We start from the raw sequence: 12,908 nt of genomic DNA, 5'->3' as shown, positions 1-12,908 counted from the left end.
ATTCTTTGACCAGAGCTTCTTCTCTTATCTCATGGACAAGGTCTAAGTCGACTATAAGGTTGTCATTATTATGGCTTTCATTTCATCAAAATTTTGTCTTCCCATGACAATTCACTGAGCTCTATAGGGATCATGGTGTTAGCCCCATATGTTAGTTAGAAAGCTGTCTCTCCCGTGGATGATTGAAGGGTACAATGAGGCCCCCAGAATATGCAAGTATCTCTTTGGCCCATAGACCTTTGGCATCGTCGAGTTTTTTCTTGAGTTCTCTAGCAAGCTTAAGCCTAACAATCAACACTTGTTGGATGTTTTGAAAGTGAAATGAATAGCTTGCTTGAGAATTATGTCATTGGGTCCTTCCAAGATGATTCCATCCCGGCTACCTTTTTTGTTCAACAAGCTATCAACACTAAGTGACCATCAATCACGTTTTTCACTGAGTTTTGGTAATTCAACCAAGAAATCGGCCAAGTCAGGAACATACCAAAGATTTGTATGAGTATGTAGAGTTTAATAAGTACTTTTAGAAGAATATTTATTTCTATAGGCTTTTGCTTATTAGACAGTTGAATATACATTAAAAGGGTTGTTAGGACTATAATGTGATTGTTTGGTTGTGTAAAGAGCATTAGTTACTCATTATCGGGTTAAATGTATTGTGCTGAGTCAGAAATGTATTATCCTTTAATCCTTTAAACCACTTTATAGACATGTCTTAGACCTCTTTATAACTTGAGAGAGAATTAGGGGTGACTCGACCAAATAAATTGTCCAATTCACCCATAGGTAAATACGTTTAATTCATTCATTACCATAAAAGAAATGGATTGAATCCAATCTATCTATTCAAGTTTATGAATAGTTAATGATTCATTCATTAATTTTCAAAAATCTAATTGATTATTTGAGATAGTTTATGGATCAAATAAATTCAATCTAATTTTTTCTTATTTAAATCTTTCTTAATTTATTTGTAAAATGTCCAAGAAATATATTTTATTTTTTTTAAAATATTTTACAAAATATATTTAAAAAAACATGACTAATTTCAAATGCATTACTTGTTAATTTCATTTTATACCCTAACCTTATATTGAAGTATATGAATGAGATATCTATTCATTAATCTTTAAAGTGGATGCATTTATTTTTCATTAAAGAAATAAGTCATTCTTATTGATTGAAAAATAATTAATTGAATTATCATTAAATAAGATAAGACCATCCCTTAAGCCATTTAATTCTACGTGTATTTTGAAATAAAATTTAAATTTATGAAATTATAAATAAAACCAACTAATTTAACTATTTTTTAATTATGATGAATTAGGTATTTGTTTCTTATATATAACCTAAGATGGTATTATTTTTGTGGATTGATTGGATATCATCCATGAACAAATTCTAAATGTATAGATTTATATCAGATGGATTATGGATAGATTCAATTTTTCAATTGAATTTTTAATATTTCAAAATGGATAAATAGATTATTTAAATTCAATTTGTTATAATCTGAACTAAAATTTATCCGATTTATCCATTTTTCCACTCCTAAAGAGTATGATCTGGTATCGGAGTATATGCTGTTAGTTCCCTCTTGGATGTATTTGAAGTTGTGATTGTTTTACAAATTTATGGATTTTCATTTATCTTTCATGCTAACATGGGATTGAAAAGTGTTGTCTAGGAATTCTAGACTTGTCCTTTTGTTAGAGGGTAAGTCTCTCTGTAGAGTTCAGTCAATGGCCATATCCCATCTCTGTTGAAGAAACCTAATGATCAAGTAAAGATAAATTGAATAATATTATAACTAACAAGCATTTTGTGCATAGTTGTTCGATGCTGGGTTGTTTGTAAAACACTTATTGAAATTAACAGTAATCTAAAATATGCACAGATTACTTGCAGCATGAGTAATGTCATATCTGTTAGTAATCAATTATTGTATGATATCATCATCTTTGATATTGTGAAATTATGACTTTAACATGCACTTACAGCATAGGTTCTGTGGTTTTCTGTTTCAGAGTTACAAGGAATTAACTGGGACTTCTTGGACCTATTTGTACTTCATTAGCTTCTACTTAATTACTGTTTTGCTGCTTCTGAACTTGGTATGGTTTACTTTGTCCTTATCTGATACCTTGTCAATTTTGTGGAATACGAATTATATCTCAGGAATGAGAACATTGAGAAGTTACAATGTTTCTCATATGGACATGCACAATGGAAATTCTTTACAATTGTTTATTTAACAGAAAGCAGTAACAAGGACTCATTTTTGCTGGGATCACATATCAACTATAAATATGACCAAAGAGACTTTAGACAACCCTTATTGTATGAGCTAGACTTTAGAATTGATTTAGCTGAGGATGACATATCATAGATCTTACATTAGGCCAGTACAAAAATCAATCATGACTTTCCTGATATTGATTTAGGCACTCCTCACCTCAAGAGTTTACTTTTAGAGTTGAGTAAGGTTTAAGCACTTATGCACCGATACTTCAATTTGTGTCGTGTATCCATATCCTAATCCGATATATATGTGATGATACTCCTGGATACTTCAATGATACGTATTTATGAAGTATCCATACTTATGAAGCTCAAATATTTTTGTTCTAACAAAGATTTATAATTTTTTATTATGGCAATATCTAAGAATTGTGATTTTAAATGGGATCTGCACAATTGAAATTATATACTTCATGTTTGAAGATTTTATAGATTTTTAAATATGTATCTGTCACCGATCTTATCCACTTATTTTTAAAATAAGTGCACATGATATGTGCATCGTATACGTCTAAATAAAAAAAATGTTAATATTTTTATGATTAATCAAAGGGAATACCATTGCCCAAATTATACCATCTTAACACATTGCTTATGCTTAATAAGTTAGAAATGATTTTGTCTTCCCTGCTTTTCAGATTATTGCTTTTGTCTTGGAGGCATTCTTTGCTGAAATGGATCTTGAGTCATCAGAAAGTTCTGAAGGAACGAACAAGGTTTGTATTTAACTGTGAACTCTTACCAATAAGGAATTATAAATTGCTTAGCCTTTCAAGCAGCTGTGTTTAAGTATTAACTAATAAATGATAAGTATTTCAATTAAACAATATAATTGAAAACAGCTGCACCAAATTTTATGGAGTGATTCATATCAAATGCAATGATTGCAAACTATTACAGTTAATGAAGATGAATATTTCTTGTTTGATGTGGTGCATCAAATGGAGCGCACGTAATCACAATGGAAAAAGGGAGGTTCTGATGAACCTTAATTGCAAATGAAAAAGAGACAATGACTTAAGTATAAAAAAGAGAAAAGCAGAGAAAAAAAATATAAAAGAAATTCTTACTTACCTACTTGTGTATTGGAGAGTAAAATACATGGTATATATATAAGAAAAAGACTAAGACCTAGCTGAAACAGAAAAGGAAAGTTGGGTCAAAAGCCCAATAACTTAAAACAGAAAAACTAAATATGATAACGCAAACAAATAATGCAACATTTGCAAGTCTGTTATTTTAAATCAATGGTTGGTTACTACTCCTGGAAAATAGCTAAGAAAATTATTTGACATTGTTAGTTGTGGCCATAAATAAATCCAATGCTTATGAGTAATGGTATTCCTTCACAGACTCCTCTGTCAGCTACATGAAAACAAACCTAGTCTCACTGCAACTTTTTTTGAATAGCCGTAATTATCCACACGCCCTACTGTATGCAGCAATCATTGTCCTAATATTATCAATGGGTGTGTGTAGGAGCTGTTTTACTAATTTTAGTGAGTAATGGGTATCCTTGAATATGAGTGATAATACCCCGACAATACTCACTTAAGTGTTTTTATTTATTATTTTTCAGTTTTTTTGTTTTGTTTGCTTTTATAGTCACTTAAAAATAATAAAATTGGAGTGTTAGATGGGTGTTGAAACTATGTTGGGTATCTATCTATCTTTTTCTTATTTTTATTTACCCTCATTCTGGAAGCTGCTTATTACTTGATTCTGAAATAAATGTTGTTGCATAATCAGGAGAATTATGTTATAATTAAGTGCAGATTCTATTTTATATTTATTAGGACAGATTTGTTAGTGATTTGAGCTCCTGATCTAGGAGACTCTGCTTCCGCAAATTTTTTTTTAGCCTTCATTGCTGTAATCATTTTCCTTGACAGCCTTCATTGCTGCAATTATTTGTTGGACAGCCTTCATTGCTGCAACTTTCTATTTTCCTTATCCTTTCTCCATTGACCACCACCACCACCTTGCACCATTGACCACCACCGACCACCACTGCCGTCGCTCGCCGGAAACTGCACCGCTCGCCGGAACTGCCACTGCTCGCCGGAAACCGCCGCTGGCCGCCTGAAACCGCCACCGGAAAATTTTTCCGGCAGATTTTTTTTTCCTGTGTGTGTGAACAGGATCAAATTTTGCCAATCTGAAAAACTCAGTTGGTTTTGAACTCTCATGGACTCCCTTAGTAAGCCATCTAGCTATTGTTCCTTTACTATGAGTGGTAAGAGTTCTAGTTTTTTATCCTTTAATGCTTCTAGTACTGAAAATATCTGGATTATAGACTCTGGTGCTACTGATCATATGACACCTCATTCCTCTTCTTTTTCATCCTACACTACTTTATCCGGTAAGCCATATATTACTATTGCTAATGGTTCCACTACCCCCATTAATGGTCGTGGTAACATTCACCTTCAACCTTCATTTCCTTTAAAAAATGTGCTTCATGTTCCCAAACTATCCAATAACCTCTTGTCTATTCAAAAGATTACCCAAGATTTAAATTGTACAGTGGTATTTTTCCCTTCCCATTGTGTTTTTCAGGATCTTGTCACGGGGAAGACTATTGGAATTGCTAAAGAGCAGGGCGGGTTATATTATTTACAGCATGAAGAAAGTAAAAAGGGTGCTAGACTACAGGCACACACTTCTAATCTTCAGCAAGGTCGTGAATCTTGGTCATCCTCTCAGATATGGCTTCAACACAGACGTCTTGGTCATCCTCCATTTAGTACCCTAAAGTCCTTATTTCCTGTTTTATTTACAAAAGTGTCTGCTGAGTCATTTCATTGTGATGTTTGTCAGTTTGCTAAACACCATCGGACAACTTTTCCTCCCAATGGTAATAAAAGTTCTAAACCTTTTGATCTTATTCATTCAGATGTATGGGGACCTTCACCTATTCCTAATATCTCGGGTACAAAATGGTTTGTTTCATTTATTGATGATTGTACTCGGGTTACTTGGTTATTTCTCATGAAAGATAAGTCTGAAGTTTTTCACTTGTTTGTAAAGTTTTACAGAATGATTCAAACACAATTTGAAAGTTCAATTAAGAGATTGCGTTCTGATAATGGAAGAGAATATGTGAACCAAAACCTTTCCAAGTTCCTTGAGGAAAATGGAGTTGTTCATGAATTAACCTGTGTGGACACTCCTCAACAAAATGGGGTTGCTGAAAGGAAAAATCGTCATCTCCTTGAGGTTACTCGAGCTTTACTTTTCCAAACATCTGTTCCTAGATCTTACTGGGGGGAAGCAGTCCTGACTGCCACTTATTTGATTAATAGATTACCCTCTCGGGTTCTAGAGGGTGTTACTCCTATTCAGGTTATGACCACATTCTATCCTTCTATTCCCATGTTGAATAGTCTTCAGAATCGTGTCTTTGGTTGTCCTGCTTTTGTCCATGTTCATAGTCCTAATCGGGGTAAGTTAGATCCTCGTGCCATCAAATGTGTCTTCATCGGTTATGCCCCCTACAAAAAGGGGTACAAATGTTATCATCCTCAAAGTCGTAAAGTTTATATTTCCAAAGATGTCACCTTCCATGAAACAGAGTCTTTCTTTCCTAGTTCTCAGCTTCAGGGGGAGAGTATTCAAGAAGCTGAGGACCTTGAGTTGCCACCTTTTCCTTTGTTACAGGATTTCGTTCTTAGGAAGGATGACAAAGACCCTGCACCAACATCATTACCAGAGAAGAATAATGAAGACAAATATTTTGGAAAACAATATCAGCGAAGGCAACAAGAACCCGTCCTGGTCGAACAGCAACTTCAATTGTCTGAACCGGAGGTAAGAACTCATACCAGTGAGACTCTTGAGGACACCTTAAATACTGCTTTTGAACCTAACCTAAATGATTTACCTATTGCCTTGAGAAAAGAAAAAAGATCTTGTGCCAAATATCCTATATCCCAATTTGTGTCTACAGAAAAACTTTCTATGCAGCACCAGAGTTTTCTTTCAGCTATTGATTCTATCAAAATCCCTACATCGGTACAAGAAGCCTTAAAAGATGATAACTGGATTCGAGCCATGAATGAAGAAATGAGCGCGTTAGAAAGGAATGAGACTTGGGAGATTGTAGAGAGACCAAAAGATAAGAAAGCAGTGGGTTGTAGGTGGATATACACAGTTAAGTATAAGTCTGATGGCACACTGGATCGGTATAAAGCAAGGTTGGTTGCAAAAGGGTACACTCAAACCTATGGGATCGATTATGAGGAGACTTTTGCTCCAGTGGCAAAAATGAATACCGTCAGGATTATTCTCTCCCTGGCGGCACACTTTGGTTGGGCAATGCATCAATTTGATGTTAAAAATGCCTTCTTGCATGGAAGCTTGGAGGAAGAAGTATACATGGAGATTCCACCTGGGTATGGTATTGTTAATGAAGGGAATAAGGCGTGCAGACTTAAGAAGGCCCTATATGGTCTTAAACAATCACCTCGTGCTTGGTTTGGAAGGTTTACTCAAGCTATGGTATCTTTGGGGTACCGACAAAGCCAAGGTGACCATACTCTGTTTATAAAACATTCTCAGAATGGTAAACTCACTCTACTTTTGGTCTATGTAGATGATATGATTATTACAGGTGATGATGAGATTGAAAAACAAAATTTGAGGGAGAGACTAGCTGCTCAATTTGAAATGAAGGATCTTGGGAAGCTGAAGTACTTCCTTGGGATAGAGGTTGCTTACTCGAGACAGGGCATCTTTATTTCTCAAAGGAAATACATCCTTGATCTTCTCAAAGAGATTGGTAAGTTGGGTTGTAAGCCCACTGGAGTGCCAATAGAGCAAAATCATAGGATTGGGAATGATGAGGAAAACCCAAAAGTGGAGAAGACACAATATCAAAGACTTGTGGGAAAACTCATTTATCTTTCACACACTAGGCCAGATATAGCCTATGCAGTTAGTGTGGTTAGTCAATTTATGCATGATCCAAGAGAAAGACACTTGCAAGCAGTAGATAAAATTATTCAGTACTTAAAAGCCTCTCCAGGAAAAGGATTGCTATTCAAAAAGGGGGAAAACTTATCCATGAAAGTATATACTGATGCTGACTATGCAGGATCGATTGTTGATAGGAGATCCACCACAGGCTACTGCATGTTCTTGGGTGGAAATCTGGTGACATGGAGGAGCAAGAAGCAAAATGTAGTTGCAAGATCAAGTGCAGAGGCAGAATTTAGAGCCATGGCTCAAGGGGTGTGTGAACTCTTATGGATGAAGATCATACTTGATGACCTAAAAATAAAATATGAAGCTCCTATGAGTTTGGCATGTGATAATAAGTCCGCTATCAGTATTGCACACAATCCGGTTCAACATGATCGAACAAAGCACGTAGAGATAGACCGACACTTTATTAAAGAAAAGTTGGATGATGGTCTTATAGCCACTGAGTACATCCCTTCAAGACTCCAATTGGCAGATATGTTTACTAAGGGACTTCCCGCAAAACAATTCGAAGATCTTACTTGCAAGTTGGGAATGATAGATATACATTCACCAACTTGAGGGGGAGTGTTGCATAATCAGGAGAATTATGTTATAATTAAGTGCAGATTCTATTTTATATTTATTAGGACAGATTTGTTAGTGATTTGATTTGATTTGTACAGCTTTAAACACTCATTATTTCTGGCTTTCATTGCCTATTATTTCTTTCTTTAATTAGGTTGTAAAACAGTCTATAAATAGAGACTGTAATCACATTTGTAATATATCTCAGAAATATATTTCACTTATTTCTTTCCACTAATGTCCACATTACAAATTTGTACTGCTCCATAGACAACTTTGTACAGTCTCTTATTGAATGTAAAAATAACTTTTCGATTTTTACATGATTTTGTTCTCTTTCTGACGGTAGCCTGAGATCCAAGTACTTTTGGAAGGATCCACTGATTGATTGATATAATTATTATTTTGAGTATGACATGAAATAACTTATTTTGTGTTGGTGATTCTGTATTCTCTTAGAAACTAAATGATGGTAGTTATTCAGTAGGATTATATCTTTAATAAAAGTATGTTGTTATTTTCTGTTTGTGGGTGGAGAGCACTCATGGCGGAAGACTTTTGTCTTTAAGACAGCAAATCTACTATTATATTGTGTGATTTCTGTGTTTAGTATTATATTTTATCAAATTATTAATTGGTGTTTCATCAGTTATTGATTGTACTATATTTTCCATCTATATACAGGATGTTGGAGGAGATAAGTATCGAAAACGGTCTATTGGGTATGTATAGCTTTCAATATTTGTTAAGGATTCAAAGCACAAAATAAGCTACTCTTTTATATTAATAAGAATTTTGGGAGAACGACACCACTAAAGCTAGTTATTGTAGTTGGAGAGTCCAAGGTCTTATAAAAGCCCCACACTAGAATCCCATAATTCCATGGAACTCTGAGTCCCATACCTTGTAATTGGATCCTAACTTCTCACCACACTGCACATCCCTGATGCCCACGCAGGTTAGTTGTGCACTTGCCCTTTGACTAGTCCTGAGTGAACCTTGCAATGCCTATGTCACCACCTGTGCCACTTGTTTTTAGCTAAGAGACTTGATGGAAGATTTTGATACCAATTGATAAAAACCTTGGGAGAACTACAACACAAGCTACCTACAGTAGTTTGAGACCTCATTGCCTTGAATTCCATAGTTCCAATGTGGGAATCCTAGACCTTTAAATTAGATCTTTACATGTATTGAACAAAGACCAACTCATCCTAAACGCTTTTAGTTGTAAGATGAAGGCACGAGAATAGTTCTATATCCCTAAGATGCTTCCTGAAACAAATCCCTTTGGTTTGAAGTGTATATAATGCACAGGCTCATTATACCTATGCTTAAATTTAATTAATTTTGAGGAATGGAATGATAATGATTGAATTTCTTGCCACTTATAATACCTTGTGAAAGACTAATTGAACTTAGAAGCAGATGTTAGTTGAAGGCATGTTGATGGTGATCTTATACTCTTAACATTATTGCTGCAGCACTAAAACACGAAGCCAGAGGGTTGATACTCTTCTTCATCATATGTTGAGTGCCGAGTTGTGTCAAAATCAGCCTTCCAATACAGAAACTTGATAGAATCATTTACTGGTAAAACAGTTAAACTTCACAAAATACTCTGAGATTTCAGTATTTTATTTGCTAGGAATATAATTCATTCTTAGCCTCTGGTAGATTATCCTGCAATAGAGTGCGATCAGTGCGTATTTTGTTTCTTTATGGAGGATTCCTCAATCTCAGTTCATGTGTTCTGGTTCTTCTATGCACATTCATATTGTACTTTGTCTCCCTGTAATAGTAACTTCTCTCTTGGTTTCTCTTTTTTATTAAAATATACTTTTAAAATGTTTTCCTAGCTGAACTGCTGGAGTACTATACTGTAACATGCATGGAGTTTACAAAACGTGTGATTTTAGGTGAAGCAAGAAGGCTTGCATGCGTTCTGTTTGTGAGTGTGATTATGTTTACGGATTTTTATGTTGACGGTGTCCTTCATTGTTGGATAAAACGACAGAGTAAAATAAAGGAAAGAAAAAGATCGAAAAAACATGTCTTTAAGATTGCAAGACAACACGCCTTGGTTATTGATGAAATATAGTAATTAGTCCTGCATGTACAACATCTACCATGGTCATGGAAAATGTTGTGATAACATGAAAATCAACACACTACTCTCAAGTTATACGTCCATATAGTTTCTCATCTTAAGGGGAGAATCCTATGATTTTGTTTCAGACTCCTGCTATCAATTCAATTTGTTGATCAGTGCCTAAGCAGTAGCTTGTGAATCTGTAATCTTTATTTTCTTACTTTAGGTACTAAAATATTTAAGTGAATTTGGTCTTTGGACTCATGTGATATTTATTGATACAGAATATACGAAGAAGCGCACCTCTTTCTGATCTTTCATGTGTTTTATATCACGTGTTGCTATACTGTACGATAGAACCCGAAAGCGCGGAACAAGATGGAAAGAATTGCAAACGTGCAGTAATTTGTAGGTAAGGTAGAACTTAATTTTCCCTGTTTGGTGTTGATAAGCGTTTGCTGAAGTGTGTTGTGTGCTGAATAGAACTAAATCATAATGTGATTTTTGTATTTGTAATATTAATAGGTTTAGTAGGATCGCAAACTTGTATTTAACTGTTCATGGAAACAGAACAGCGTGTGCTTGCATTGGATTTCACCTTTTTAGAGTGAGAAAGAAAAAAGTGCTTGTTGATTTAAATGTTCGTTGAAATTTAAAATACTTTAATTAAATTAACTGCAGACATTCTTTACCTTTTTCATCACTTCATGCTTTTTCGCACTTGAAAAAGTTAATCCCTTTGTTCTCTCGACACAAAAGCAGCATAGGATTTGAGCCTTCAAATGGTTGTTTGGGAATTAAAACTCCTTTACCTTAGGAATCTGACAATTTGGAATGGAGCTACATGCCAAACCTCATCTCAAGTTTCATGTAATAAAAATGTATTTGTAATAAATTAAAATGAAATGTTTAAGTTTTTCTATAATATTTAATGGAATATTCTAGAAATTCAAGTTAAAAACTATATTTCAGAATATTAAATTTAAAATATATTTTGATTTGCAGTCCTTTTTATTTAAAAATAATAAAAAAATACATTTTTATCATTTCAGATAACATAATGAGTGTAGGTTCAAATATATTGAGTGCAGAAATCAATTGTCTGTCTTTAATTAATGAACCAAATTGAGGGGTTAAATTTGATATAACATAAAAACCCAAAATACATAAAATAAAATCCTCTAACGTTTTAACCAGTATTTTTAATTTACATTTTACTCTTTTTTATTATTTTATTTACTTGATAAATACTCTTAATTTAGTCATATTTGTAAGTTGAAAATTAATTAATTCCTTAAATTTATTTTTTTAAAGGAACGTTTTAAACTTCAATTTTATTTCAACATATTTTAAACTTTATTTCATTTATAAATGAATACTTTAAATTTCACTTTTATACTAATCAATCCTTCGATCTTACCTCTTTCGCACATAAAAAACTGATTTCAATTACATCTTTGCAACCATTAACTTTAATATTATGTATAAATTATACTAAACTAAGAAGTATAAAACTACAATTAAGATATATTTTATAAAATATTTCAAGCTAAATAATATCATATTAAAGACTTCTTATTAAATAAAAAAATTGTGCTTAGTGCATAATTATTTCAAAAGTTATGATTTTGAAAGTATAAATTACTGGCCCAATTAGATACAACTAAATATTTTAAAAACGCACAACAACTTTATATCTTCACAATGCAAAAAAAAAAGTCAAATTATTTTATTAATTGGTTGAAAGCATCTCATAATTTAAAAATACATTTTCGGCTATGCAATTCATAATAAATAAATATATTTTGGTTTAACAATTCAAAGAGATATTTCAAATCGTATAATGCATAATCCATTTTCAGATATCAAAATTTATTTTTGAATTGTGTAATTCATAAATATATTTTAAATTATACCATTTAAAAATATATTTTATATTATATATTTTTAAATCTTAAATATATTATAGATTATACAATTTGAAAATGATATAGATGATATAATATGAAATTCGTTTTTGGACTGTGTAATACAAACAAATATATTTTAAATTGTGTATATATTCATAAATATATTTTACATCGTAATTAAAATTTTAAAATATATTTTTGAATTTGGAAATATATTTTATATTATATTATTTAAAATATATTTTTAGATTATAAATTTATAAGTATAAAAAATATATTTTAAATTGATTTAGAAGATGTTTCTAAATTTTGTAATTTAAAAATATGATAAAACCTGCAGTAGAAGAAGAAATAGCCTCAAAATTAAGACTATTTAATTTTGCACCTCATAATTTCCTCCCAACTCCACGGAGTATGTAAAAGACAAAATTACTCTTTTTGCTGCCACCCTTATCACTATCACTCCCTTGTTGTCCATCACTTTCTTATCTATATGTTGTGTCATAGAGTTATGGAAGAAGTGTTCTGATTGCATAATTAGGAATTTACCATAAAAAATAATTTTCTGATTGTGCAATTCGAAGTGTCACTTATATTCATAATTCAGAATATTTATTGATGCAAACGATTTTTTTTAATGTACAATCTCGAAATTCAGAATCTTTATTTATGTAAGAGATGAAATAATCTGAAAATTGCTTTTTCATTAAATAAAAAAGAACTCTCAAATTGTGTAATTCATATGAAGTTCCAAATCGCTGGATTGAATAATTTGGTATATCTTTTAAGTTGTGGATTAATGACCAAATGAGATTTTAATATTTATGGAATGTAGAAGAAAGGTATGAAATTAAAAAAAAAAAAGTTACCAAAACTAACGGACCACGAAGTAAAAGCATTTGCCAAATTCTTCCTACACCAAACATTTTTCAACCTGCACCCAACACAATTTAAAAAATTTCAAAAATAACCTCTATTCCAAAAATGAAAATCCAAAATAAAAAATAATACATTCCAGAAAAATATATGCAGAAGAGTTTTTTTGTATTCAG

The 12,908-nt window shown here is 32.5% G+C and overlaps 1 protein-coding gene across 1 annotated transcript in view; it reads left to right on the top strand.

Moving 5' to 3' along the window:
* LOC137837581 (two pore calcium channel protein 1B) overlaps positions 1–10,585 on the top strand; it is a 29,413-nt gene extending 18,828 nt beyond the window's left edge. Inside the window, exons 20-24 of the mRNA XM_068646606.1 lie at positions 2,031–2,117; positions 2,943–3,020; positions 8,539–8,576; positions 9,339–9,447; positions 10,231–10,585. Of these exons, the coding sequence (XP_068502707.1) occupies positions 2,031–2,117; positions 2,943–3,020; positions 8,539–8,576; positions 9,339–9,432 (297 nt within the window). The 3' untranslated portion in view covers positions 9,433–9,447; positions 10,231–10,585. The remainder of the gene's footprint in view (positions 1–2,030; positions 2,118–2,942; positions 3,021–8,538; positions 8,577–9,338; positions 9,448–10,230) is intronic.
* The last annotated feature ends 2,323 nt before the right edge of the window (positions 10,586–12,908 follow it).

Source organism: Phaseolus vulgaris, chromosome 4 (genome assembly GCF_000499845.2).
Source record: "Phaseolus vulgaris cultivar G19833 chromosome 4, P. vulgaris v2.0, whole genome shotgun sequence".
NCBI classification, from domain to species: Eukaryota; Viridiplantae; Streptophyta; class Magnoliopsida; order Fabales; family Fabaceae; genus Phaseolus; species Phaseolus vulgaris.
This window is presented reverse-complemented; position numbering and strand designations above follow the sequence as displayed.